The 26,958-nt window shown below is 40.2% G+C and overlaps 3 protein-coding genes and 2 long non-coding RNA genes across 5 annotated transcripts; 1 reads left to right on the forward strand and 4 right to left on the reverse strand.

The window, feature by feature from the left end:
* Nucleotides 1-409: 409 nt before the first annotated feature.
* On the reverse strand, nucleotides 410-6,319 carry tmed10 (transmembrane p24 trafficking protein 10). The gene is made up of 5 exons (XM_034899512.1): nucleotides 6,046-6,319; nucleotides 5,234-5,354; nucleotides 4,802-4,875; nucleotides 2,156-2,282; nucleotides 410-1,796 (listed from the first exon to the last, which is right to left on the reverse strand). Exons 1-5 carry the CDS (start codon nucleotides 6,220-6,222, stop codon nucleotides 1,675-1,677), a joined length of 621 nt encoding a protein of 206 aa, XP_034755403.1. The 5' UTR covers nucleotides 6,223-6,319; the 3' UTR covers nucleotides 410-1,674.
* Nucleotides 6,320-10,756: 4,437 nt separating this feature from the next.
* LOC117961113 lies at nucleotides 10,757-11,501 on the reverse strand. The gene is made up of 3 exons (XR_004660324.1): nucleotides 11,456-11,501; nucleotides 11,271-11,338; nucleotides 10,757-10,790 (listed from the first exon to the last, which is right to left on the reverse strand). It is a non-coding gene; the product is annotated as an uncharacterized LOC117961113 (long non-coding RNA).
* Nucleotides 11,502-16,857: 5,356 nt separating this feature from the next.
* LOC117961111 (proto-oncogene c-Fos-like) lies at nucleotides 16,858-19,143 on the reverse strand. Its single transcript, XM_034899511.1, has 4 exons — nucleotides 18,851-19,143; nucleotides 18,239-18,463; nucleotides 18,008-18,115; nucleotides 16,858-17,892 (listed from the first exon to the last, which is right to left on the reverse strand). Exons 1-4 carry the CDS (start codon nucleotides 18,983-18,985, stop codon nucleotides 17,218-17,220), a joined length of 1,143 nt encoding a protein of 380 aa, XP_034755402.1. The 5' UTR covers nucleotides 18,986-19,143; the 3' UTR covers nucleotides 16,858-17,217.
* A 234-nt stretch (nucleotides 19,144-19,377) lies between these two features.
* LOC117961114 lies at nucleotides 19,378-21,287 on the reverse strand. Its single transcript, XR_004660325.1, has 3 exons — nucleotides 20,796-21,287; nucleotides 20,351-20,510; nucleotides 19,378-19,514 (listed from the first exon to the last, which is right to left on the reverse strand). It is a non-coding gene; the product is annotated as an uncharacterized LOC117961114 (long non-coding RNA).
* Nucleotides 21,288-23,167: 1,880 nt separating this feature from the next.
* On the forward strand, nucleotides 23,168-25,967 carry LOC117961110 (proto-oncogene c-Fos-like). Its single transcript, XM_034899509.1, has 4 exons — nucleotides 23,168-23,495; nucleotides 24,040-24,249; nucleotides 24,736-24,843; nucleotides 25,043-25,967. The coding sequence occupies exons 1-4, from the start codon at nucleotides 23,343-23,345 to the stop codon at nucleotides 25,760-25,762; spliced, it is 1,191 nt and encodes a 396-aa protein (XP_034755400.1). The 5' UTR covers nucleotides 23,168-23,342; the 3' UTR covers nucleotides 25,763-25,967.
* Nucleotides 25,968-26,958: the final 991 nt, after the last annotated feature.

Consider the following 26,958-nt stretch of genomic DNA (forward strand, 5'->3'; position numbering starts at 1 on the left):
GTTTACCCTCACTTTCTTAATCACCAATACTGTCTAATATTTATTACTTTATTTTTAATGATACATTTTATTCCTTCTATAACTCGCACTTTTTAAGATTCTCATGCTATTACCTGTGATCATCCTTTTCTTATATGTATTTTATTAGCATTGTTGAAGGACCCTGAGACCTTTGATTTTCATTGCCAACGATGCTTCCCTGTAATTGTTGTTCATGATAAATCAAGACCTTGCAACGTCATATAGTTCTATGTCCTTCTGTCGCAATTTGAGTCTAGAACTCACAGTACTGTGATATTAAAGCCTACACCTGTGGGATGGCAAAATGCTTTTTAAAATCCAAAACCACCTTTCAGACCCCATACATTAGCATCAAACATGGGAAATGCATATTAGACTGCACCATGACTAATATAAATCCATCCAATATTTTATTGAATAAAAGCCCAACACAAATTTACAAAATTTATCAGTCAACATAAAAATCATTGTGTGCGCACAATGCGCATGTCCATTGTTAAAAATGTACCTCTGACAGATGCCTCAATTAACCCCCGCCAAAAACAATCTGAATATTTGCAACCACCCACATTCCCATGTAACCCAAGCCTCAAAAGTATTTCTAAAGAAGGAAGCATGCTGGATGGATCGGCACTGTAATTAGCAAGTGATATTTGAAAATTGTGTGAATAAAAGGGGCTCACGACTGAAAGGAAATTTCCAAAAGGGTTTGGATTGCCTATTTTACATTTCCTGTCAAAACCTCTGACAAGAGAAACTTGCACAAGTATATATGAATTGTATCCTAGAAGTCAGGTGGTTAAATTACTCATAGCCATATACATGAAATGTTATGCTGCAAACTCCTTCCTAAAAAGGGACAAGGTTTTTGGTTTCTGGCTACCATTGATTTGTGACAAATTATAGTTCAGTTGTTTCAAAAACAAAAATGTGCAAGAGCATATAGAAGTGACCTAATTTATAACCAAGAGATTATTACTATGACAATTCACAACCCCCCAAAAATAAACCTGTAGAAGCAACTAAGTAGCATTTACAATATGAAAACAAACTAAAGACACGGTTAAATTTAGCTACCAAACATGTATGCAAATTAAGTGACATAACACAGAAGTGGTTGATATCTTTCTCAAAGTAACAACAAACCACTTTTTCAAATAGCCTTCACTTGATAAAAGGGCACCAAGAATCTAGTTTGCTTGGCATGGCAAAGAATGTGTACATCAACAGAAGGGCAAAAGACATTCGCTCATGGCACATCCATTCAAACTGAGCTCAAAATCAAACACCACTTTAACTGGTTGAAGGAACAAGTTCTTATTCAGTCAGCTGCAACATTCAAAACAGTGCAGACAGAAACGTAAAGTACCATGAGATGGACATGTCGCCAATGCGGTGACATACGCTTCCCATGTCTCACAGGGCACTTCTACCTACAGCGCTTTTCCTGTTTCAAACCACTAAATAAGAAAGTGAATCATTTCTTTCAGAGGACAACCTTGGTACTTTCTCTTACAGCCGTGAAAAATAGAATTTGAGCCCCTCAACCCCACTTGCTGTTGTTTGCTGAAGCTAGTCCAAGGAAGGTGGATGTCTGGATGTGTTGGCTGACCGGCAGGGAGCTTCCCCCGAGGTAAGGAGCTACGAGTTGTTCTACTCGATTAGCTTCTTTGCCTTGAAGAAGCGCCGCAAGTAGAAGACCTGCCATGTAGCCAGCCCAATAAGACAGCACATGGAGAATATGCTAAAGTACAGCACACGTGTGTTGGTGGACTCTGGAGAGTGGTGAAAAAGAGAGAGGTAGTTGTGTTATTGGTCAGGAAGTAATACTTTGATTATAAAATGAACTAACCAACAAAACCAGGAAAAAATATGAAGCTGCAGAGGCTAGAAAAAGCAGACAATATGGCATGTATGTTCTTCTGCAGCAAAGTTCGGTTTTATTTAACAGTAAAGACTGCAAGTTTAACCACACGACATAGAATACTACTCAAATAATATTAAAAGTAGCTCATCCCAGCATGGAGGAGAACTGATCATGAAGCTGCTCAAACTGCAAATTACAATTATGATCAACTGCAGTTGACATAAAGTTATGTGCCGTCTGACTGTCTAAATTGCATTATTGTCTTACCATTGGTGTCCCGCATCTCTTCCTCTCTCTTCTTCATGTAAGCAAAGTCATTGACGATAGACTCCGACAGGTCCTCTAGTCGCCTCAGCTCGACCTCCAGAGGTTTCAGCTTCTCTACCTTGGCAATCTGAAGGTACAAAACGGAAGCTACTCAAACCCCCCCAAAAGAATAAGTACTGTTTACGCAGTGCACCTGCACACACTTTGTCCAGCAGATGTCACTCTTAGGCTGTGTAGTAAAGTCAAGTCAATTTTACTTGTAAAGCCCAACATTACAGATAAAAAGGGTGTACAAACCTTGTGTGTTTGAACAGACTGTTTGCCGTTAACTCCTGTTTACTTAGGCTGGTGAGAAAGCTGCCTCGTGAACAACTGAACCACCTGAGAAGGTCGCGCATGAAATAGACGTGTGACGTATACACATTTAAAAGATGAAGTGAATAATTCCCAAAAACTCATGGTTATGGCAACCATTTTCTCCAATGTGTGGTGAAAGACACTTTCTATTCCTCACTTTATGTAGCGGTCTGTTATTAATCTTTTTACGGTGGAAGTCCAGTTGCAGTCTCTCAACTAATAATGCTGACAACTACTTGTTCTGTGTGTGCGCTTTTAGAACAACTTGCTATCTGCCACAAGAATGAACATGTCTGTGCAGGACAGGTCACTAAACCTGCCTAGTGATGGTAATCCACATTGTCAAACACATTTAAATATTGAGCCATTACATTGAAAATCTTTCAGATAACAGGAGACTATAATTCTTTTAGCCTACTCTGTAACAATAGACTACCTGAACGCCTTTCTCGTCTCACGTTTAACTATCCACACTGCTGTTCTTTGGACAAAAAGTCCCGTCCTGAGATTGATAATGTTGTCATACACTTCCAGTAACAATCTGAGCCTTTCAAAAGCACACTCACACACCAAAAAACAACAACAACTGCCCTATTAGGTTACATTGCAGCTCTGTTTGTGCCGGCCGTCAATGTAATCTTGCTCAGTACTGGACCAAAAACATTTTTGGTCACATCTGCCTATTGAAAAACAACTGCATGGGGAAATGGAACCCAGGTAAAAAACAAACAAAAATGGTAGTTACCCTTAAAACTAATCGGCAAGAACACATTGGTCTGACTTTTGTATGAAATGAACCAAACTATAACCTTAAACTGCACAGCTGTCCCTGAAATTAAGATTTACAGGCCCGGACACAAACATTTTCCCAATATGGAACTTGTATAGCATGCATCTGCAGAGCAGTACACATTACCAAACACTGACACACAGGGACTCTTATCGCACATTTACTCTCTACCAATGCCTCATGTACAGAACAGCTTGCAAATTTGTTTAAAGTAACACACCCATCTACATAGGTGAACACAACTTCAACTCCACCCTCTTACCCACAGACAGACAAGCCCTCTTGAGCACTCCCTTAACATCCACCTACACACTCACTGTGTTTATAAAAAAAAAAAAAAGTCAAGTTTGGGCACAATGTGTGGGAAGCGGGCGATTCTCAGCTTACAGGGCTTTATCACTACAATATTATTAGGCGTTGCATGAAGCAGCCACAGTGCCAAGGGCGATCCATTCTCAGAAGGGCTAAGTCATGGAAGTGATGCTGCACAACAATGAGTCCCTCCCTATTTAGGAAAATATTGTATTAGGTAGAGGCATAGAACCCCCTCCACTGATTTCTATATAGTATACACTGGGACACCTTGACGTTATTATGTTTTGACAATGGACTTTTAACAATGCTACTAATACAGCTCAAGGCATCCACATTGTTGCCAGGAGGAACAAATATCTAATGTGGCATAACTGTACATAAGGTCGCAGAGCAGTATGTTTGTGTTTCCTCAGTTTGACTTGATTTATTAATCTCATGAAGTCATTGCATATTTCGATGTTGTGAAACAATTACAGGAAAAGGATTGCATGTCTCTTGCATCTCCTGAATCTGAACTCATTTAGTTTGACAAATGAAGCTTTTATCCTTACTAGGTGGGTACTGTATCATTCAAATGGACCTGTAGATTACCCGTAAAAACTGTAATAGTGAATATATGTAGTAAAACCCAAGCTGCAAGTGTACCCATGTATTACATCCACTGACCTAGTCTACAAGCTGCAGACAGACTATTTTGTCTGCAGTAACTGTGTCATTCTAGTCTTGCATTGCCAGACCCTCCTCCACAGTGCCGCAAGGAGGGTCTCGCTAGTTCACACAGCACTCTGGAATTGGAGAGAAACATGCTGTGGTTTAATGGCATATTTTTTTTCTAAACCAATCACAATCAGCGCCGGACGGGGCACCGGTGCCTCTGCAAAATAGCTTCGGGAAGGAACTTGTTTTGGTTGAATATGTGCTCGTTCAAAAGTTATTTTTAGTTGTGGAACAGAAAACTCAGATTAGACAGATAGTCAAGCTCGCTGTCGATTTACCCTGCAGAGATCTTAGGAGCAGTTAACCAAAGTCCTCAAATCAACTGGAGTTTAGAATGCCAACACAAAGACGGCGGAACGTTTCAGACATCCGGCGGAATTTCCGGCCGCACCTGAACAATCATGGAAATAAAACGTTGATATAGACTAGTGTCATTCTAACTAACGGTTTGGACTCCCATGGCATACCTCTTCATAGTTTTTTGCCTCCACACCATGCTTCATGTCCAGATTGACCAGCTGGTCAGGCACTCTTCCAGTTCCTAATTGACAAGAATGGAGATTCAGCATCATATGCAATTTACTGATATACATTTTAAAAATTGTGTTCACTAACAGATGCTATTTAAACTTGGATCCAGTTAAAAATAAAATGCAAAAACTTTATTTACATCCTAACTAAGAAGTTTTTCTGTTATTTCATGTATGCATTAGTTTCCATTCTATCCTTCTACATTAATACTTTAAAAAAAATGCATAGTTGTTTGCCTGTCTCTACTGTGCAAATGTAAACTATTACATAAAACATGACACGTGGTTCATTTCCATAAATTCATATCTCTAATTTCAAAACCATCTGTTGATGTGACCACAAAATAAAAAATAAAAAAGCATACTTACCCATGGGGGATTTGCTCTCAAAGCACACCTCAAACATGTCATAGTCCTCTGTGGTGAATGCAAATTTTCCTTTTGTTGCATCTTCCTTGGAGTAAAGAGTGTGGCTGGAGGAATCTGTGATCTTAGTACCAGAAAAAAACAGTAATGTTTTTTTATTAGGCAGCTTTTAAGACATGGACTGTTTACAGAACCTTATTATGAATCTTTTTTATGAGGATACAATAAGTTAATAATGTGAGGAATATACGCCCTTGTATGATGTATGGAGGAACACAATACAGTAAATAGCCTACCAGCTGTCGTTGACATGTGGCTAATGTGCTAAAGTTAATGCCGCTAGCTAGCAAGCTGAATGGCCGGTAAGACTGACGTGTAACATCAGCAGAGCCGAGCGGATGACAGTGACGGGATAATTTCCCATGGTGTAAAACGTTAATTGTTGAATAACCACCCACAAACATGTGATAATATTGGCCTGTATTGGGTTCAGAGGAATTTTACTTTTCGTCAGAATAAATTCCTAACGATAATGTTAGCTAGCTAGCTAATTAGAAACTAAAACCAGGAAGACGTGTTTGTTGGGGCCTAAGTTAGCTACAATGCTAACAACAGTTGTCACACATTTCAGCCACACTTCGCCGACATTTAAGACTGCTTTAACATCAGCTATGATTTTACTTGTAACGGCTAATTTAGCTGAGATTAGTTAATAAACATAGCTAGCTAGCCGTTAAAAGACTGAAGCCGTTTCGGCCTCAAAATAGACTAACGTTAGTTGGCTATGTTGAATGTAGCTAGCCGGCTGCGCTCACCTTCAGATTAGTTTTGGTGTTCGCCTGTTCCGTTATTTCATACTCCCCCGTGACAAGGACGTCTTTGTGGATTTCCTCCCGTAAACACTTTCTTGAGTTAACCGGTAAAAAGAAAGAAATGCAAAACACCGATTCAATAAGAACAGGTAACAACAGTAGCGCAGCGAGTCGAGCCATGGCTACCCTCAACCAACCAGCCCGTGCCAGCCAACCAGTTTAACACAGAGTTCCAGCTCACACAACCGGCCCGACTGAACCCTCCAGCGCCGCCGCTGACCTGGAGGGAGAAGTACGCTCCAACTACCGAGTCTTCTTCCGTAAAGTTGTAGTGAATGTCTGGGCATTTGCTCACTTTGCCTGGTTATTTGTCCGACCTCGCCTATGAGTGGCCAAGCACTGGGGGATAATTAATTGGCAACGTTTGAAAAATATAGAGATATCTAGATAAGGCACGCAGTGCTTCACATGATGAACATTTCTAAACATGCAATCCAACAGAAAGTAAACAATGGGGGGGGGGGGGGGGAACAACAGTTGAACGAACAAAGAAAATTATTTCAATAAAACCTAAATCCCAAAGTTTACAAACAAGAGTCAAAAGTGAATTTAAACAAATGTGTCTGCAGCTGCTTTAAAAAAAGCTTCAACAGGGACTGCAGAATGTAAGATGGAAGGGCGTTCCACAGGTTTGGAGCCAATGCTTCAAAGGAATGGTCCCCTTTAGTTTTTTAACAAGTGTGTGGGACCAGCTGTAATCCTTGGATAGAAGACCTGACCGACCTGTTAGTAGTGTAATGATAGAACAGGTCACACCATGCAAAGATTTATAAGCCGGAACAAGAACTTTAAATTGGATCGTGAACTTGATCGGAAGCCAATGTAATAAGTATAAAATTGGAGTGGTGTTAGATATCCTGCTGGACCTGGTCAAGTACTTCTACTTTTACCAGAGTATTTTTTAACACATTTATTTGTACTACTTGAGTATGGGAAGTGAGTACTTTTGCCATCTCTGGTTAAAAGAGACATACAGCTGGATGTCATCTGCATAGAAGGGTGATACATGGAGAAGCAGCATTGAGACGGCAGAAAAATGGCAGAAAGAAATAGGAGCACAGTGTGGCTACAAGTGAAACAACAGCAAGCTGTATAATTTGCTGTATAATTTGTAAAAAGGCTGTAAGATACAATGTTAACACATTTAGACAAGCAATTGACAATTGAAAATGAGAAAAATAAAGGATTTTTTGAACATTAAAACATGTAACCATGTTCTAGTACAAACACAAAGTACAAGTATTAACCTGAAAATGCTATATAATAGTTGCCCTTTAAGTATTTTAATTTTTTCTTCTACTCCATCACAATTCAGAGTCAAGTATAGACATATTGTAATACTTTACCATTCATTTTTTTAACTTAAGTTACTCTGCAGATTCCGATTAATAATCCAAAACATTATGAATAATCCATGATGTATTAAAGTGAGTAAAGATGAGACTTTGTTTGGTGGTAAAATTCACTCAGCTAACTGCCAAGTCATACTTCCGCTGTCTTTTGGTGAAAGTAACTCAAAAATAACACAAGTAGTGTAAAGCATTACAATTAAGACACAGTAATATTGTAATAATATAACTAATTACTCTCAAATGACATTAACTAGCAATCTATAGTGTATTTCATTTCGGAAGTTACTTGCCCAACACTGGTCATCATCTGGCATTAGCAATGTGATGCTTTGCCACGCTGTGACAAAAGTGTGTGGATGAAGCATTAATTGTAAAATTGTATACAACACTGGTTACAGAAAATACGCCTAACAGCGATCTGATAAATAGCGTCTCTCTTTACCCCAATCCCTGACAATAGGACACTACTTTGCTGGGAGGCTGAGTGAACAGCAGCAGCTCAGGAGAGTGGAGACTTTTAATTGGCGGCTGTAGTCACTCGAATTCAGCCAGCGCAAACCCCAGTGCTGGGATAACAGCAGGCCAGTAGCACGCAGTGTTGGCTCCATCGAAAAAGAATGGTTATAAATCCCATTCAATTGAAGTCAAGGTATTTAATTTTATGAATGTCAAATTTGTTTAAAATAATTTTTTAAATAAACTAAAACTAGTTGATCAGAAAAAGAATACAATGTCATATTTTACTAAAATAGTTCACCAAAACTTGTTTTTGAAAACATTTTAAACAAGAAATAGGCCATGCACTTGCTGAATCTGTCTTCATTTCAGATCGATAAGGTCAATTTAAAACATTTTCATCTAATTTTGAGAGACTCTAGTCATGCTCATCCCGCTCGTCATTTCTGGGGTAGCACTCCACCAATCAAATTGGAGTCCAACTGCCGGGGGGTGCCCGCCTTCAAATTGAGCATCCGGTCGGCCAAAATGAAGGCCGCGAGCCCCTCCGACGGAGGACGGTACAGAACATACCAAAATGACTTGAGTCACCGACCTTGCCAGACTGTCCAACGGCCGATAATAGGGTTAGTGTGTCAGGGCCTTAGGGCAGAAAAGACATGTGTAACATATGTGAATGTATCCTACGTGTACAGTATAGACATACAGCAGAACAAAAGCAAAGCCTTACAAAGTAATGTAAGATACATTTTATTAATATATCAGAATCAGCTTTTTTTCGCCAGGTATGAGGACACGTATATGAGAAATGTTTCTTTGGAGCATCGTCGCTCACACTGTGCTTACACACAAACACAAAAAAAACACAAAACAACCAAAACAAAAAATATACACACTTATATACACATACAATATACATACATACTCTAAACAGAACAATATAGAGGCATGAGTGAAAAAAGAGTTCAATAAAAAATATTTAAATATGGAGCATATTTAAATAATATATCCCTATATTACAAATCAAAAAACACAATCTTCACACTATACAGCAACCAACATCCTCTGTCCTAAGACCCTCGACTTAGATGAGGACCAACTCACAGGCTTTGATCTTGTTCTTCACCCTGGCTCCGATGAGCTGCCCAATTATCACAGCTCGTTGTAGAGAGAGTGAGAAGGGTAATTCAAGACGGTTTTAATTTGGTTTCTTGTCCTCCTTGTCGCCACCACATATATTATATAAGTCTGTACAGACATGGATGCACTGTAATCTTCCACTTGACGGATTGGTGAAGGCATACAACTCAGAGGAGGTAATTCTTGTTAAACCAGTTGTAGCCCACTGAAAATTCGTACTATGGAGATGGAATATTTGTTAGCATCTTAAAACCAATGGACCAAACCCTATATACAAATAATGGGACATTCCTTTTAAATTAATTACTGTAAGCCAACCCCATTATAATAATCGTTACTATTTTCTGCATGGAATGTATGGCATTGGAAATTATGCATTGCAAATGTTGTATCACATCCTGTGTCCTTAAGCGTCTATGATAAATGGTTCATTAGTTATGAAAGGGGGCGTGGTCATTTATACGGTGTGAAACACTGATGAAAGGAACTCTTCAGGAGTGCAATGAGGTCTTGTGTAAGAGTCCATGTCAAACAGTTCATTGGTTATGAAAAGGAGGAGTGGCATGAGACAAGCATTGTGCTCTATATCATGTGTACATCACACCATGTAAATTTAATTTCGTCCCACATTGATGGTGCTCGGGCCCTAAAAATAACTACCAAAAAATAATAAACGCACATTAGACTCTGAATTAAGATCTATGACTGGTGGTACTGAATATACCATCAGATATGTGCAAAATAATCTGCTGTTGTAACTACACTCAACATTAACCCTTGTGTTGTCCGCGGGTCAAATATGACCACTTTACAAAAACTCTTTATCCAAAAAGAATGTTAAAAAAAAGTGACAAATGTTGGAAAAAAACTACAAAAAAGCAGGACAAAAAGCAACAAAAACACTTTTTTAAAACGCTGCAAAAGTGACCAAAAAAACGGAAAAAGTGACAACAAAAAAAACCACTGGAAAAAGTGACAAAGAAATTGTTAAAAGAATTTACTAGAACATAATTAAAAGAGTCAAAAAAGTGACAAAAAATAGGAATACAATTGACAAAAACATTGAGAAAAGTGTAGACAAAGAACAACAAAATGTTGAAATTGCATCCCAGAAAAACAAACTTGCAGGTCAACGGGAAGACAACACAAGGGTTAAGACACTTTTAAGTGCCTGAGAAATTCTCTCTGAGGGAGTCTGGCCACAGGTTATTGAGACTGAAGCCAGTGGCTGCATGCTTGTGATGAGTCAAATCTACATCACTTGTCTTTTTTGCCGTCCTGCTGTTGTAGTGTCTGAGGTGTGGATCCATGAAGCACCAGCAGTCCAGACAGAGTGAGAGAGAGTCCCACCCACCATAGAACTGCATGACTCTCTCCAAACATCACTGTCCCCAGGACAGCCTGAACACACACACACACACACACACACACACACAGTAAAACTCAGACAGAACAAGTCTGAAACGTCTACAAGTCTGAATACTTTCACAACAACCTTTTGCTGCTTAGTAGATTTGTTTTTAACAGGCTCAACAGTGCTTGAAGTAAAACTGAAAATGAAAGGTGAATGGAGCACCGTAGGGGAGTGCTTACTGAGGAGATGAAGTTGGATGCAGTGGTGGTGACTGTAGCCCTGGCTGAAGAAGAGCAGTGTCGGAGCGCCTTGGAAAAAAAGGTCCACATGACAGCATTACAGATGAACAGTAGGCTTCCACACAGAAGCCGCAGGGGGATGTGGAGCTGCAGATACATATGTAACATGAGAAAGCCATAGTGAGCCACACAACCACAGATGGGTGACAAATGAAGGAACTTTATATATATATATATATATATATGTATGTGTGTATATATATATATATATATATATATATATATATATATATATATATATATACACATACATATATACAAACATATATACACATACATACATACATACATATATATACATATATACATACATACATATACATATATACATACATACATATATACATACATACATATACATATATACATACATACATACATATACATATATATATATACATACATACATACATACACACACACACACACATATATACATACATACATTATACACATATATATACACACACACAAATTCCCTTTGGGACAATACAAACTAGCCTATTTTATCTCTTATGTTTTGAGAACGAGACACAAGGAGAGGTGTTATATTTGACGTAACGTTACCCAGTCACAGACTGTTGCAGGATCGGTCCAGCTGCTGAGCCCTGAATCACACTTCTCTCTGAGGTAGTCTGCACCGAGTGATAGTTTGGCAAACAATGAAGCCACAGCACCCAAAAAGCCCGCTAATAACGCGTAAAAAGACCCTAAAACCATATTTGAAACATTACCGGAACAGGAGTCCATACCAACTGTAACGTTACCCGTTAACAGTCGCGCTAGGCTCGTTCTAAGCTATCTATATCACGGATGTATTTCTGCCATAGACATTTGATCGCAACATGCTTACAGGATGTGACTTCGAGTGAGTCGCGCATATGCAAAACGGTCGCCACCTCTGACAGCTAGCTACGGAAACACCTCTTGGACAAACTATAGTTTCCGACCGACACGATACGAAACGCGAAATGTAAATATAGGCCTATAGGAACCTACACCAATTATAACATCTGGACAAAAAAGGAGGATTTACCAGGTTCAGGTTACACCGTGCCAGTGGTTAAAAAAAGTGGATGATGAGAATCTCACCCCAATAAGTCTTCAAGTCTCTTACCAAAAGCTATTAAACACCTTAAGATCGCTGTTACTCCCTAAAGACAGGACCGAGAGAGGAAAACTGAAGTGGAGCATTGCATGAAGAATATGAAACATATGTAATGATTTCGGGACAAGAGATTGAATGAACACCAGAAGGACAAGATTCGTTGACAGAGAAGAGCTCAAAGAGTTCATTCAGGAGTTATGGGATGGCGAGGAGAAATTAAGCACAGCGTTTACACCCAACACCAGACAACATCTTCGAACAGAAACGGGGGTTACAATCTCCATCACGTGATGGCACCTGAGCTAGATTACACTGGGTTAAAAGTGGGCACACAGCAGTATTTACGTCTGGTTATTTTTAGCTGCAAGCCTAAAAGGACAGCCTTACTTATATTTAGTGTAAGGGGACTGTAAAAGATTTGGACAGTACAAATATCACAATTCAAATGTACAAATAGGCCTACATTACACAAAACCAAAGGGCCCAATGACGCAATGAAACAAAACATAATGTAGTGGTAGGTTGTTAGGGTTACACAAGCAGACCTAACAACCAACACAAAACCTTTTTAAGACAACCAATAGTTTTGAGAATACTTGAGCGGTATGGAGCTCTTCCATAGAATACAGTATTTAGGACATGAAGCCCTGTGGTGGGTCCAAATGTCCACATTCCTGAGACTAATAATGAGAGTGGGAAGACATGTACTAACATGTAAAGTCAAGGTAGTGAAAACCCCAGTAGATTGACCGTTGGTTCTCACTTATTTTACAGAACTAAAAAGTAACAATCTTAGATAGGTGTTTGTAGCATTTATTTGTATTCAAATGAGACTAATGGACAAATACCATCTACAGGTCCTACCTTCATGCAGCCAACATGACAAGTTGGTCTCTGAATTAAGAATAAAAGCGCGACACTGTTTCATACAATGTAAACTGTCTTGGACAGTAGATACTTCCTTTAGCTGAATGAGCAGTAATCTATATACTTTTATTATTGTAGGCTACATATTTTTAACCTGCTCCAATAGAAGTATATTGATACTGGACACTGTAAAAAAAATGGTAAAAACGGTAAGAAGTCTGGTAGCAAAGTTTGTTTCTTATTTCACAGAAGTAAATCTTTTTTTTTAATAAAGATATTTCCTGTCAATATTTTCTGCATTTTTACTGTCTAAATATTGTACATTTAAAAAAAAGTCTTGTTATATAACATTTCTAGAATGTCAAACAAATGTATAAATCTTTATCAAAACTAAGATTTATTACAGAAATACCTTAAACTTACAACATTTAAATGAAAACTGCTGTTTAAAAATGGTTTTCTTTTGGTAAATTCACAAGATTACCATCCATCCACATAATTTCTAATCTTATAATTATTTATAATATATATAACTTATAATTTTTTTTTGTGCTAGTTTGCTAAATGTTCACAATTACCTCATGGATATTTGAAGATTTTCAGTTCTCAAAAACATCTTTAATGTTACAGTAATTGCATAATAATCCATCCAGTATGTAATAATGGTAAATCTGTATTACAAAACACATATATCATGCTCAGTGTTGGCTGAGGTATTTATAAAATGTCCAAAAGCTATTATTTTGCTGTCAGCAGCTCAGGGATTACCCAATTACATAGAGCTGTCCAGTTTCTAGGGAAACATCTCTGTGTTACTGATCCCACGCACAAGGACTCGCTACTGTGTGAGGGGAGTCTGGCTCGGTGTGAACAATTATTATTGGCTAGAGAAATCCCTCCAGTCTTGTAGCCTAGTGCGTCAAATAATCACTACGAATAGCATGTCACCCACTCCTCCATACGGAGCATTTAGGCTCCAAGTGAAATTCACAAAACTTTAACATATAGCTGGGACTAATCAAAATGTTAGCATCTTTTATCCATACTTAAATATGAATGTCACACCTGCCCACTTAAGCTTACTTATCTTTTGCTTACCACTTTCAGTGATTTTTAATCTTTAAGCAGACTACATTTTGAGCAATATTGCGGTCAGGTGCAGTGTGTAAGCCACTTGTAATAGGTAGTTGAATAATTTCCCTATTGATTGCCCAACCTTTTTATCACCTCTGGGCAGTGAATAAGCATTGCATATCCTACTTTACAGAGAACAATGCTTCCTTAAATCAGCATGCACGCTGACGCAAGCGTCTACACACCCTTCAAGTAATTGCTGTCATTCAAATTGTGCTTGTTATCATTTCTAGATACTGAAAACACATACACAAATCAGACCATACGCTGATAAGAGCACAGACTCCAGCCTGAGTTCAAACCCAAATTTGATTTGTCATACACTACCACTGGTGAACACACAGTGCCATAGACTTACACTTCATGTAATAAAATATTTGTACTGTGTCAGAGGGACTCACTCTGACATGAAACAAAGAAGAAGGAATATGATGTAATTTGCTTCACTAAAAGTGTAATTTGGTGTCACTGTAATTGCCTGACTGAGTATCACTCTGTCACTCACGCAGACTTTTAGTCACAGGAGAAGACACTGAAGTATTCATGGTTTTGTAAAGCCTTCACTGTATCTTTTGACAAAAGAACATGATCAGGGGAGAGCTCTCTGTGAATATGGATCCGAGCCATACTGAGCTCTTGTCATCATGGCATAGAGGCAACATTTCACTGTGCTCACATTTACACCCAGGAAGGGATCTCTTTCTCTCTCCCTCCTTGCATCCTCATATACTCATCATTGTCTTCTCTCCTCCTCCTACCCTCGCCTCGCTCTTACTTTCCTCCTCTCTTTCTGTCAGGCTTACGCTGCCTGGTTCCTCCCCTGGGTTGCAGCACCGACGCAGTTTGGCGTCATAGTGGTCTAATTTTACTTCTGTTGATGCTGATGTTAAAAGAAGCAATGGGCACCTGCTATTTCGGCTGCTTCCCCATCTCCCTGGGGCAGGCAAAAAGGTATTAATAGACAGAGTTATTAGGCGCTGCATGGTCGCACATATGGCTTTGTTGAGGAAAAAGAGGCTCTGCTTAAGTGCAATGAAAAGCAGATGGGTACTCAGAATTCAGCTGTTATGCAACAGCACAGTGCTAACAGAACAAACAGGCTTCGTAAAAGCACATTTAATCCAAGTGTTTTGCAAGCAGGAACCAAGGAAGTAGCATGGTACTCCTGCACCTTTAATTCTTTAAACTATATCAACCATTTGAATTGTTTTATTTGTTTGAGGTTGTACTTTGGAAGAGCAGGCCTGTGCTCACACAGGAAGCAGAGTAACTGCTGCTAATATCTTGGCAGTGTTTCACAAGAAGGGTGTGTCAGAGTAATTTAGTTATTGGTTAGTCTGACACAGATAATTTTCCTCATGTGCACAAACACAACACGCATATCCTGTGCAAAGCCATTAAGCAATCCACCTTCCGGTGATTCTTTACACGGTGAAACATTGATCGACGTGAGATGTGAGGCGTACGAATGACAAGGAGAAGGGAGGAGTAAAGGTTTAATGACGATTTTCATGTAATATTAAGATAATGAGATAAGATGAATAAAGATATGATAATGGAAAAACATCACCATATAGTTTAATTAAACTCAGCAGAAAATGTACAAGACAGTCACACAAGATCCCTCCCCTTAGTTTCATTTGAAATGAAATACCTTGCTGACCATTGTGTTAGTGATGAATTAACTGTCTCTATGTTCATGAATTGGCATTCTTTTATAGCAAAACTTGAGCATGAAGCTATGAGATGAAATATCGCACCTTAATGTTCGAGATTGAATGAAAACCATGTAGATAAATGAAGAATTAAGATAGTAATACGCAATTGCACATCTTATTAGTAACAGGATTTATATAAGTGTGCATATCACTGTGTGTCTGCCTGCGGACCATCAGCCAACTACACCATGAGAAAGAAAAAAAAGATAATATGGCCTACTAGACCATTTGTGAGTTTCTAGATCAGGTATTTACATGTGACCTACTCATCATGTATGGAACATCTGTATTCATTTTGCCCCAGCTGTGCTTCCAGAATGCACATTTAGGGTATTTCTAGTGGGAATAAAGAGAACAGGCTGAATGAAAAGACTACTTTGCAGACAGCCAATTTACACATTAAGTCCAGCTGTCTGCATGTCCCAGTCACACAAGACACAGCGAAAGAAGGTTACGTCCAAACTGCTCTCGGTGACTTTATAAATGATTTCTCGGGACTAGTTCTTGCATTGTGCTGCAACTCACTCACATGTGCGTGTTTGACGGGGGGGAAGTAACATTTGGTCGACCTTCAGTTCAGAGAGAACAGAACACATTTTAACCAACGTAATCGTGGTTAAAACGTTCCTTTCGGATCCTCTTGCGAGTGGTCTTGTATAACCAACTATGTATGCAGCAGTTCCTCGAAACGAGCACGTATGCTATGAAAAACATACCGTTTCGATTAGAGAGGCGATGCCTCACGTCTTTTGTCTTCCTCCAATAATCCAGTCTGATTCATCAGGAGAGAAAACCCAGACACAAATACTTAGATCTATTGTTTTAGCGGAAAAAGCTCCGTCTGTATGCTGATGGCAAACTGCAGCAACAGCGAGTCTTCGTAGCGGTCTATATTTGGGCACGGAAGTTGGCTACGACGTCATCGCGCTATGTTTGCATATTGAAAAAAAAAAAAAAAAAAAATGGAACGAACGCACTGACGTAGGAGCCCTGACGTACAGTTAACCTTGGCAACAGACGGAACAATAAATAGAGCCAGTGTAGGTGCAGGAAAAATACTGCTATCCCTTATGTAGGCTCATTTTAGACATTTTAAATTATCTGTGGAATACCACTGGCAGAGAAAACATTTAGGTAGGCTATTTGTGTGCATATTAATAGTGTCACAGATTCAAGCAGACAGGTAATTGAATATAAATATCACTCTCTTTTATTTACAACATTTATCTTAACCCTCTGTGTAAAAAAATAAATTGAAATTTCATAACTTAAAACCACTATTGTTTTCACAGAAAACTTGATACTAAGATAGACCACTCCGACCATAATGGTTAAGACAAAGCACGTCAGTTTTTAAGTTTTTCCACAATTACTCTCACATTCCATCAACCAGAAAACAAATTGGAATCATTAATAACTATTGCTCTGAACACACATCAACACTACAACAAGTTTTGTTATCTAGCACCATAAAATTATATAACTCATTAAACGTCTAGGTGGTATTGGTTAAAACATGCTTTTTAAACTTGCTACATGGGAGTAATAGGCAAGTATAGATAAAGGCATATCAAATCATAAATAAATGTGCTTTCTGGTAAAAGTCAATTCCATAGCCCTGTGATCTGCACATCGGTCTTATACATCAAGATATGTGCTCTATAGGAAGTATTGTTTTTGGAAGTCTTTAAAGGGCCAGCAGGGTTGGGGAGCTGAGGGAATCAGAAGACTGGTCGTTGCTGTTGCTTTCTCTCCTGTGGGCGACACCACAAGTGGGGAAGGTCTCTGCCTCTGGGAAGCTAAACACAAAAGAAGACGTGTAGGTGGTGCAGGATGGTGTGCAGGTCACCACAGGCGTGCACAGGGGCTCAAAGTCACCGTTATTGGCTAAGGCGTGAAGGGGCTCCCAGTCCTGAGTTGTGTAGAGGGAGTTGGACAGGTCAACCTCTGGCACTGACCGCGCTGTCTCCATCTCGGTCTTTGCCAGCAGATCCAAGGACTCCTCGAGGACAGAGGAGTCGAGGTCTGTCATCTTGACCGCGCTGCTGGTGATGGTGGCGGTGGAGAGGACGGAGCTACTGCTGGAGAAGATGGAGTTGGAGGTTGAGGTGAAGGTTGGCTGGCTGGAAGTGATAGTGTTTGCCTTTGGGATGATGGTCTGTGGCTGGGAGGACACTGCGTTGGAGAGGATGGGCTGAGCAGGAGAAATGGAGGCCACAGAGAAGTCCATGTCCAGCTCTGAAGGGATTTTGCAGATGGGTTGATGGGCAGCCAGAATGAACTCAAGCCTTTCCTTCTCCTTCAGAAGATTAGTAATATCGGTCTGCAGGCTGGACTTCTCATCCTCAAGCTGATCGGTTTCCTGTAGCGGGGAGAGAAATAGAGGAAGTTGCATTAGCTTGGCTGCTGGATTACACGGTTAGCTGAGGCGAGAAAATCCATTTTGATGAATGATGGTAAATCTGTGGCATACTTACAGCTTGCAGAGTGTCTGTAAGCTCTCTCCTCCTGTTGCGGCATTTTGCGGCTGCCTGCTTGTTTCTCTCTCTGCGAACTCTTTTCTTCTCTTCCTCCTCAGGTGTCACCTGCACATAACACAAGAAAACGTTAAGTCTCCAGATTTGGGAAAATGAGTACACCTTAACATAGAAAATACTACATGTTATGTAACATTTGAAGTAGGCTATACATGGTCAGATAGTAATTACCTGATCCATTCTGGCCCTCTTGGTAGAATTATGAGCCCTGGATGAGGACCTCATGCCTGGTCTGGAGTACGCCGGGCTGGGGCTGGAGCTGTAGGGGGGAGCTCTGTGAGAAGGGGCCACTGAGGAGATCAAAGGCTGGACCATCCACTGCAGATCCGGGCTTGCCGAAATCGCTGTGACAGTGGGGATGAAGGAGGCACTTGATGCTGTCAGGTCGGTGAAATCCTGTGGGTAAGGCAAGAGGATCATGAGTACATTTGGTATACTTTCAGGAGGGGGATGCATCATTGCAGGATATAAAAAGCCGGGTGGTTTAAAAATATCCATATGATGTCAACTATGACGTTACAGTCTATGGATGAATGAAGCGCGACTTGCTCTGTTTGCAGCAGTTTAAGGCTATTTCAAGCACAACTCAGCATAGGCTATTAATTGTCATTCAGCTTATATACATTATTTTAAACCTTATGTTTAAGCTCCATGAGAACAATTTAGAGAAGGCTAGCATGAGATTTATCTTTTCAAGTTGTAAGCAAACCAATAGGCTATGCAAATAGCCTGTCACATAGACTACATAGTAATAAAAGTTGAATAAAATGTGACTGGACAAACCTGAGACTGGGGAGATCCCATGCTGGAGTAAGACCCCGCTGGTGACGGGTAGTATCCCAGGTTGTCACCGGACGGGGAAGCGGTGCTGCAGCGTGAGGAGGAATCGCACTCCGTGTTGAAAACGTTAAACATCATCCTTCCGCAGAAAACCAAGTAGGAAGATTCAAACAACTGTAAACTTGAGATGAAGAAATCCTTTTGTAAGTTTGTGAGAAACTCTTAAATTGCCGCTCCCGATATAATATCTCTGGTCGTTGTTCTGCAACTGAAAGTTTGACTGCCAATTCTGAGTGCTTGGAGCCCTTTTATAGCCCGAGAAAGGACCGGCCGAATGACGTCGGGAACGGGGAGTGCTCTTAACCCGACACCGTGGGGAGAAAAACACCAAAACAGCCACTTAACAACGCAACAATAATGCCAACTATTGCTTGTATATTGTATTAATACACTGACAATTGAATATGCAATGCAAATTTGTGCTGTTTAATGCTGAAAAGTAATATTAAGATTTTGTTTTAAACTCACCCTTGAGAAATGGAATATTCCAGAAACGGGATCCCCAATACGTAATTTTCCATATATGGTGCATCCTGTAAAAGGGGCGGACCTTGCTGGGAAATACACCATCTGAGATTGGCCGACAGTGACATGACGTTATGTAGACCTGTAAAACAACAAACACAGAGGCTGTTGTGAAAACTAAAGAACTGGGATAATGGTCAGCTAAGGTAGCCTACACAGCAAAGTGCCAGAAAAGATACATTTGAACATGCAGATAAGTCAGTTCTGAACTGAAAGTTTCAAACAAACGCATCAAAATACACACTGCTGTTTTTTTTTTAACACTGACTATTTGAATCTTTTATCAACATGTTACTATTTAGGCCTATATCAAGACTATGAACATATAGCCTAGGAGTATTTTCATCTCTGTTAAGATAGCATTTAATGCATTGTTATAGCTTACTGCCAGATGCATAACTACACATTTTGCCTTTGTCAGCTTCTACAAGATACATTCGCACTTTCCAACATGTTGTGGTTGAAGAAACTCTTGCACAATTAATCAGGCATGCCACAGTGCTATTATGTAGCATCAAAGATTCAAAGTGTCTTTTTTTACACAGTCATACAATAAGAGCAGTGAAATACAGGGTGGCTATACTTTCCTTATCTTTTAGGCCATACCTCAAATCTTAGATGCAATGTTTTGATATAATCTAACTCCCATAGGTAGCATGCATTTTAGACTTCTATGCAAAAACCTAAAAACAAAAATTATGTATGTCAATGTAACTATGTTGGCAGTAGCCTCTTTTTTTTTTCTAAAACCGTGGGACTCTTTTTGTAGCTCTAAATTCCAAAGAAATGTGTTGAATGGGATACATGAAAGTGCATAATTTGTTTAAAATTCAAAACAGCTAAGAAAATATGCCAGGAACGCCATAAATCCACGTCAGAGGCGATTGTGTGTTTTCTGCCCCTAGGCACTGCTTGTACCTTTGGTGTGCAATCCATCCGAGGGTGTGTTTGGTTGCACAGCAAACTGATAACTGGTTTGTTAAATGTAGGCCCAACTTTTCCACAACAGCATGTTGCTTTTCTCAGTAGCCTAGTGGCCAGACGTGATTATAAACAATAGCGTGGGTCTTCTCTGAGACTGAGGTAAAGGGAATCCTCATGATTTACATAACCTGTGAATCATGCAGCTTTGACACTGAGCCAACATTCAGACTTTATGTTGCTCTTCAAATTAAGTCTTTAACTTAAATAGGCCTGCTTTAAAGGTTTATAACCTGTTAATTCCAAGTTCTATAACTAGGTTTTGATAAATAGTAGTGTCAACGAATTCTTGCTGGTAGTTTTTTCTCGACATAGCATTTATACAAAGTTATAAATAGGCACAAAACATAAACTCTTGCCACAGCCTTCATTCATAGCCTACACTCACTTGCGTTTTTCCTTTTCCTCTGAATGTCCTGTTTTAACCGTGCAGGCTTCAGTTTCGTAACATGACGTTAATAAAAGATATAAAGTGTTGACAATAGTAGGCTATAACTGTGTCAAAGTGCATCGCTGTAGGTTAAATGGGCTAAATCATGTTTTGTTTCCCGCGCTCGTGTTTTGTTGAACATTCCTGGTTGTCACAGCAACACTCCTCCCCTTCGCGTCATTGACGTCCTCATTTTGCATAGCAACAACGATCGTTTGTGTTGTGATGACGGATCACTCGAGTAAAATAAAAAAGCCGGCTCTTCAGCGTCGTCTGTGCAGAGGCCACGCACAATACGTCATGACGTTTTTTGGGGGTTCCAGGAAACAGTGTCAGAGTGAGAGTTCTGTCCGTGCCGTGGCTCTCAGACAGCGACTCTCTCCATGGTGTCTGCGGAGCAGCGGAATGGAACTAAACACAAAACAACCATGCACTTTACCTTGTGGATTGTTGGAGTATTTTGTATGACTGGTTGGCAAAGCAGCAATAGGCTACTGACCTAGACTAGGCTACTTGTTTAAAATAATGTTTTTAGATCTTTAGATGTAGCCTAAAAATAGAAGATGGGCATTGATCATTGAATTGGTGACCAAAATTAATACTAAATAGCCTACGTTAGTTTACAGCAACACAGATGAGAGTTAATTGATGGGATTATATTCACAAAACCCATTGATAAAGCATTTTGAATGTAGCCCAATAGGCTATAGGCCTAATTTAATGTGAGCCTAGTTTAGGCTATGTGTAAAATAACTAGCCTACCGGTGCCATTTAAGTTCAGCCTAAGTGACAGCACCAGAGATGTTATTCGCAGGAGCACAGCCACTAATTGTCTACTTGCCTAATTCAGGCTATGAACTCTGAACGCTGACATCACGGAGTCTAAAAATAAACTTCTGTATTCATGCAAGTTGATTTGATGAAAGCAAGTCTTTGAGCTGGGTGTCTGCAGTTATGTCCGACCTTTGAACCCTTCGGTTCTTGATCCGCAGCGACTGAATGAGCTCAAGCCGACCACCTAATGATGTGCCAGTAAATAAACCCAAAGGGGGCTGCGACTGCCGGGAAGCAGAATGGAGAGCAGCTCTTGTGAGAGGGGAGACGCCCCCCTCTATTCACCAACTATCCCTTTCACTTCAGCGGATCTGTGAGGTCATCTGAAACCTAGACTGTGGCATATCCAGTCTATACAATCCCTTTCTTATAGGAGCTGAATTAGGTTGTGCGGGAATAACGCATGGCTAATTAAATAAAGTGAATCAACATATCCGATTAGTCTAGGCCAAGTCAAAGGACAACTGTGGACAGCCTACACTGCATGGATGATCATCACCAGGAAATCAGTCACCAAATCAAGTGATAATAGAAATGCAGAGGCATAATAGCCTATTTGTATTTCTCTGGAATAAGCTATTGTGATGTTACTATGATGCACTTACAGATCTGCCTTTCCTATTATTGCATTTCCTATTCTTGTAGCTCTTGTCTAGTAGAGGGGTTTGTCCTCGTCTTCTTGTCCTAAAAGTAGCGCGTGGCGCAGTTGTCAGGTACGATGCATGACGAACCTTTCAGCGCATATTCACTTTCTGAGTGAGTGGGCCCCACACACAGCTACACGTCCGTCTGCGCGCTCACAGTGCGCCACAGCGCGGCCCCTCTTCACCGGAAACTCCATATATGGCTCGGTGGGTCCATTCGGCGATTGGCTGCTTTACTAGAGCGACAATTCTGTTGCTGGAGCTCTATAGACAGGTGAAAAGGCATGATAGGCTATATATGACTCTTTATCAGCAGCTCATAAATAATCAGCCGTGTAGGTACTGAAAGCATGTGTGCAATTATTAGCCTAAATCATGCTGGGTTTCATAATATTGGTCTAAATGATAAGTCGGGGCAGCTGTTTTATTGCATTTCATCTTCAACAGAATGCACCAGTTCTTTATTAACAATATAAAAAATGTAGGCCTACGTTCCCATCACCTTCCTTCAATTGCAAGAATATTTCTGTTTCCATGAATGCGCCAATAAAAAGATAGCCTACGTCTTGTGAACATGTAGACTTATAGGGGACATAAGGACTACATGATGCAGATGCTGCATACATGAAATGACGTAGTTCATTCATGGAAATGGGCACTTCATGCAGGCGGGGGTGTCACTTAATACATGCTTGATATTTTTTTACTATGCGAGTCAATAAAATAGCTAAGTGTAAATGAGAAGGTTGTTAATATTGTTGTTCAGACATTCCACGGATTTAATTGTTCAATTGAAAAAAACATCTGCTCGCTTTTTTTCTCTTTCTTCCCTCGCCCTCTGTGCGATGGTTCGGTCTCACCACACATATTTCATTCATAAAATTCCAGCTCACTATAAAAGGCGGGCCTCTCCACTATATCTGCACAGTGCAATTTATGAACCCGGCAAATGGAATATAAATAATAAGGGGGTTTAGAAATCAGTTTTCAACTTAGATTAGATAGACTGTTCTATCTTTTTATGCAGTTTTTAGACGAGAGGAACATGCATCCAGACTCCAGCACTGAGTTCGACTCATCTTCCAGCTGTAGCACAGCATCGCCTGGCGGGGACACCCCTGGGTGCAGCCAGCATCCTCCTGACTCGATTTCATCATCAGGGGACAGCGCCAAGGTAGGAACGGATCTGATCATTCAAAAAAATATTACACACAAATCATTCACGCATAATTCTAATACTCGCTGCAAAAGGGAAACTATAGTCCAGAATGTTCACACATCCAAGAACATTCCATAGAAGCATTTTACTGGACCGTGCTGGAAACGATTCTATACAAACAGTCTCTGTAGTCTAATGAATCTGTAAATCCGCCAATAAGCCAGGCCTATACAGCATAAGAATCTCCAGTCTATAATTTCAGGGAAATTGTTTGTATACAGACATGTCTTGCTTGTGACCTTTCATTTTACAGTGTTTATAATAATAATGAAAATGAGTTTTAAGGACGTGATGAAAGGCATGTATCTGATTTTGATAGATTCGTAGACTATTAAATTGGTCTTTTTTTTGCCATTTTTTTCAGCCAAATGATTGATGTACCATTTTAGCACATCTAGCCTAAATGTCAGCCACGAACGTTGATCCTCACTCATCAGATAAGCTAAATCAGTGTTTGACTGCATGCATATGCATGTCTCTGTGATGTGGGCTTTTCCAGGATACTGAGATCAGTGCAGCAGACTCCTTTGTTCCGACTGTGACTGCAATCTCAACCTCGCCGGATCTAAAGTGGATGGTGCAGCCGACAGTCATCACATCTGTCCCCCCGTCATCCCGCCGTGCAAAAACCAAAACTCACGACTCGAGCCAGTCGTCTTCCGCGGCAAACAAGGCAAAGCCCTCCAACAGGAAAGGGCAGAAAGAAAAGGTATGCAAGCAAACAGGGTGGGGGATGGGGGGTCATGAAATGTCAGCTCCAAAAATAACCTCAATCAATCAATCAATCAATCAATGACAACATGACGTCAAAGAGGATGCAATTTTTTTTTTTAAGTTGAGGTATACACGAGTAGTGCAATAAATGACTGCGGGGAATAGCACTTCAGGTATTTGGATTATGTCTAATTGGTGCAGCGATTACATTAGGAGTAACGAGCACAGCATTGTTTATGAATGGGATGGGAAATTGCATAAAAGTGCGCGCTCTCGTGGCTGACTAGACCGTGCCAGTGGTGCAGCATTTTAACGCCTGGACTGAAAGAGAGTCTGCACCGACCAGATCAGTATTCCCAGCATCCACTGCAAGGAAGATTTTTTTTTTTTCTCCTTTTATCTTGTGCTACAGAGCCAAGTACTGATATTGCAAAACTCAGCAGGATGTGCATTTTAATTGCCTAGTTCTGGTTAATTTTAGGCTTCCAAAGAGGAGGAAGAAAGGAGGAGGATCAGGAGAGAGAGGAACAAAATTGCTGCAGCAAAGTGTCGTAACAGACGGAGGGAGCTGATAGACACCCTGCAAGCTGTAAGTATGCAATCATATAGAGAACATCCACACAGCATATGCACCCCTTAAAGCGGAGGATATGTAGGCCTACAGCACTTTGGGACATGTCTCGTAAAGACAACAGGCACGGGCGGGATGACCGAGAGCACCGGGGCAGCAGTGTTATCATGACTCTCATGCCAAGTCTTTGTTTGATTCTGTCTCCTCTTCACTTCAGGAAACTGACAAGCTCGAAGATGAGAAATCTGCACTCCAGACGGAGATAGCCGACCTGCTGAAGGAGAAGGAGAGACTGGAACAGGTCTTAGTCTCCCACAAACCATCCTGCAAACTACCTGTAAATGACAATGGTGGTGGGGATGATAATGATGAGGAGGAGGATAATAATGAAGATGATGATCACGCAATGCTGCAGGATCCTCCGGCCTCCCCACAGCTGCTGTCCATGTTGGAGAACGGGAAACCTCCAGAGGGCAACCCAACCATCGGAGAAGCCTCTATTGGCCAAGACATGGACACAGTCCCTTGCATCCCTGCTGCAGCCATTTTGGGGAACTCCAACATCCTGCTGTGTTCGAGTGCAGAAGAGGAGGCTCTGAAGGACTTGAAAGGAGATGACTTGGATGACTTGGTGCCCAGCCTGGAGACGGCAGTGAGTCCAGAGATGGCTGCATCCGTCCCTGACATAGACCTGAGCAGCCCCTTCTGCCTCTCAGACTGGGAAACCCTGTACAAGTCAGTGGCAAACGACCTTGAATCTTTGAGCACACCAGTTATGTCTTCCAGTCCAACTTGTAGCAATTACCGCACGGTGTTTTCCTTTAATTACTCTGAGATTGATTCCTTGGATGAGGGCTTTGAGAGCCTCAAAGGCAACCTCGGTGCATCTGAGTTAATGAAAGATAGTCTTAACTCTCCAACACTTCTGGTCTTGTAAATGCAAAGAAGTTATGCAATGCTACTGTACATGTATTCTAACCAGCCAGCAAGGTATGATCTCTCTCTTAAAAACAATGTTTTGTAGTGTGAGTTTTGATGTTGTGTGAATCTAAACATCAAAGGTTGTGTACATGACATGTTTTCTGTGACTGTAACCGGGTTGACTTCTTCCGTTCTACTGGTGCAATCCTCTGAGGTGAGACTTTGCGCCGGGGACAAACATGCATGCAAATACAAGTCATCCGTAATCCAAGAAGAGGTGGCATCTAGTGTTTTTAAATGTCATGTGAAGTAAAGTTAGATCACGCTCAATAGCATAATGTGTATGTAATAATGTTGACAAAGTTGTGCTGTAACAAGTGAAAATAGCAGGGTTACTAATGTGTAGTGTATAGGTGTCACATCTTGCTGTAAGGTGTCCCCTAACATGACATTTCCTTTCAAGTTTTTCCATAATAAAAAAAAGATGTATTTTATGACATAGTTTATTTTTTTACTTATGAAAAAGGATCAGATGCAAAAATTGTATAACGCTGGAAATAAAATAAGACAACCATGAACCATGTCTTGCTGTTGTTATCATTCTGTCAGGGATATTCATTTGAATAAACAATCTCGCCACAAGGTTCATTTAGCATAGCTTGTTCTGGAGCTTTCTATCATATCATATCATATTCATCAGCAGATGGAGTTCGCTCAGTAGTCCTGCGATTGCTTTTTTTTCCTGAGCACTTTAAGGCCTTCTTGAGTTTAAAGTGTCTCAACTGGGCAGGACATTGTCTCTACGTCTGCTGAGGAAAATTGTTTAATATAGCTCCAAAGCAGCAAATTTTCTGAGTTTGAGAATGAATTTTGAACCTCAGCTAATAAGCCAACATGGACATGAAAACCTCAAATGTTTGACAAAAAGTAAATACTAACATTAACTTGCCTACAATTCCATGACAATTGGGCAAAAAATATCTGTCAAAGAAGAAGATCATGAGATATGATCAAAGCTCCATAACAGTTAAAAAACACCTTGTGGTAGGATTGTTTTCTCTATATCCAAGTTCAAGAATCAACCTAATTTATAAACCAACATGAATGACAAGCTCAACAATGGAAACCTTAACATCTACAATTTCATGACAACTGTTCAAATCTCCATCTGCTAATAGGCTACGTGATGTAAGATATCTTAAGAAAATGTAG

The sequence above is a fragment of the Etheostoma cragini genome, chromosome 18, assembly GCF_013103735.1.
Source record: "Etheostoma cragini isolate CJK2018 chromosome 18, CSU_Ecrag_1.0, whole genome shotgun sequence".
NCBI classification, from domain to species: Eukaryota; Metazoa; Chordata; class Actinopteri; order Perciformes; family Percidae; genus Etheostoma; species Etheostoma cragini.

Excerpts from the sequence above, each read along its gene's own strand:
- tmed10 (XM_034899512.1), bottom strand. The coding sequence starts at position 6,222 with ATGGCTCGACTCGCTGCGCTACTGTTGTTACCTGTTCTTATTGAATCG. Across the intron at positions 5,355-6,045 it reads ACACCAAAACTAATCTGAAG|ATCACAGATTCCTCCAGCCA; the intron begins GTGAGCGCAGCC and ends TCTGGTACTAAG. Across the intron at positions 1,797-2,155 it reads AGAGATGCGGGACACCAATG|AGTCCACCAACACACGTGTG; the intron begins GTAAGACAATAA and ends ACCACTCTCCAG.
- LOC117961110 (XM_034899509.1), top strand. The coding sequence starts at position 23,343 with ATGCAGTTTTTAGACGAGAGGAACATGCATCCAGACTCCAGCACTGAG. Across the intron at positions 24,250-24,735 it reads GGAAAGGGCAGAAAGAAAAG|GCTTCCAAAGAGGAGGAAGA; the intron begins GTATGCAAGCAA and ends GGTTAATTTTAG. Across the intron at positions 24,844-25,042 it reads TGATAGACACCCTGCAAGCT|GAAACTGACAAGCTCGAAGA; the intron begins GTAAGTATGCAA and ends TCTTCACTTCAG.
- LOC117961111 (XM_034899511.1), bottom strand. The coding sequence starts at position 18,985 with ATGATGTTTAACGTTTTCAACACGGAGTGCGATTCCTCCTCACGCTGC. Across the intron at positions 18,116-18,238 it reads AGAGGGCCAGAATGGATCAG|GTGACACCTGAGGAGGAAGA; the intron begins GTAATTACTATC and ends TGTTATGTGCAG. Across the intron at positions 17,893-18,007 it reads TTACAGACACTCTGCAAGCT|GAAACCGATCAGCTTGAGGA; the intron begins GTAAGTATGCCA and ends TCCCCGCTACAG.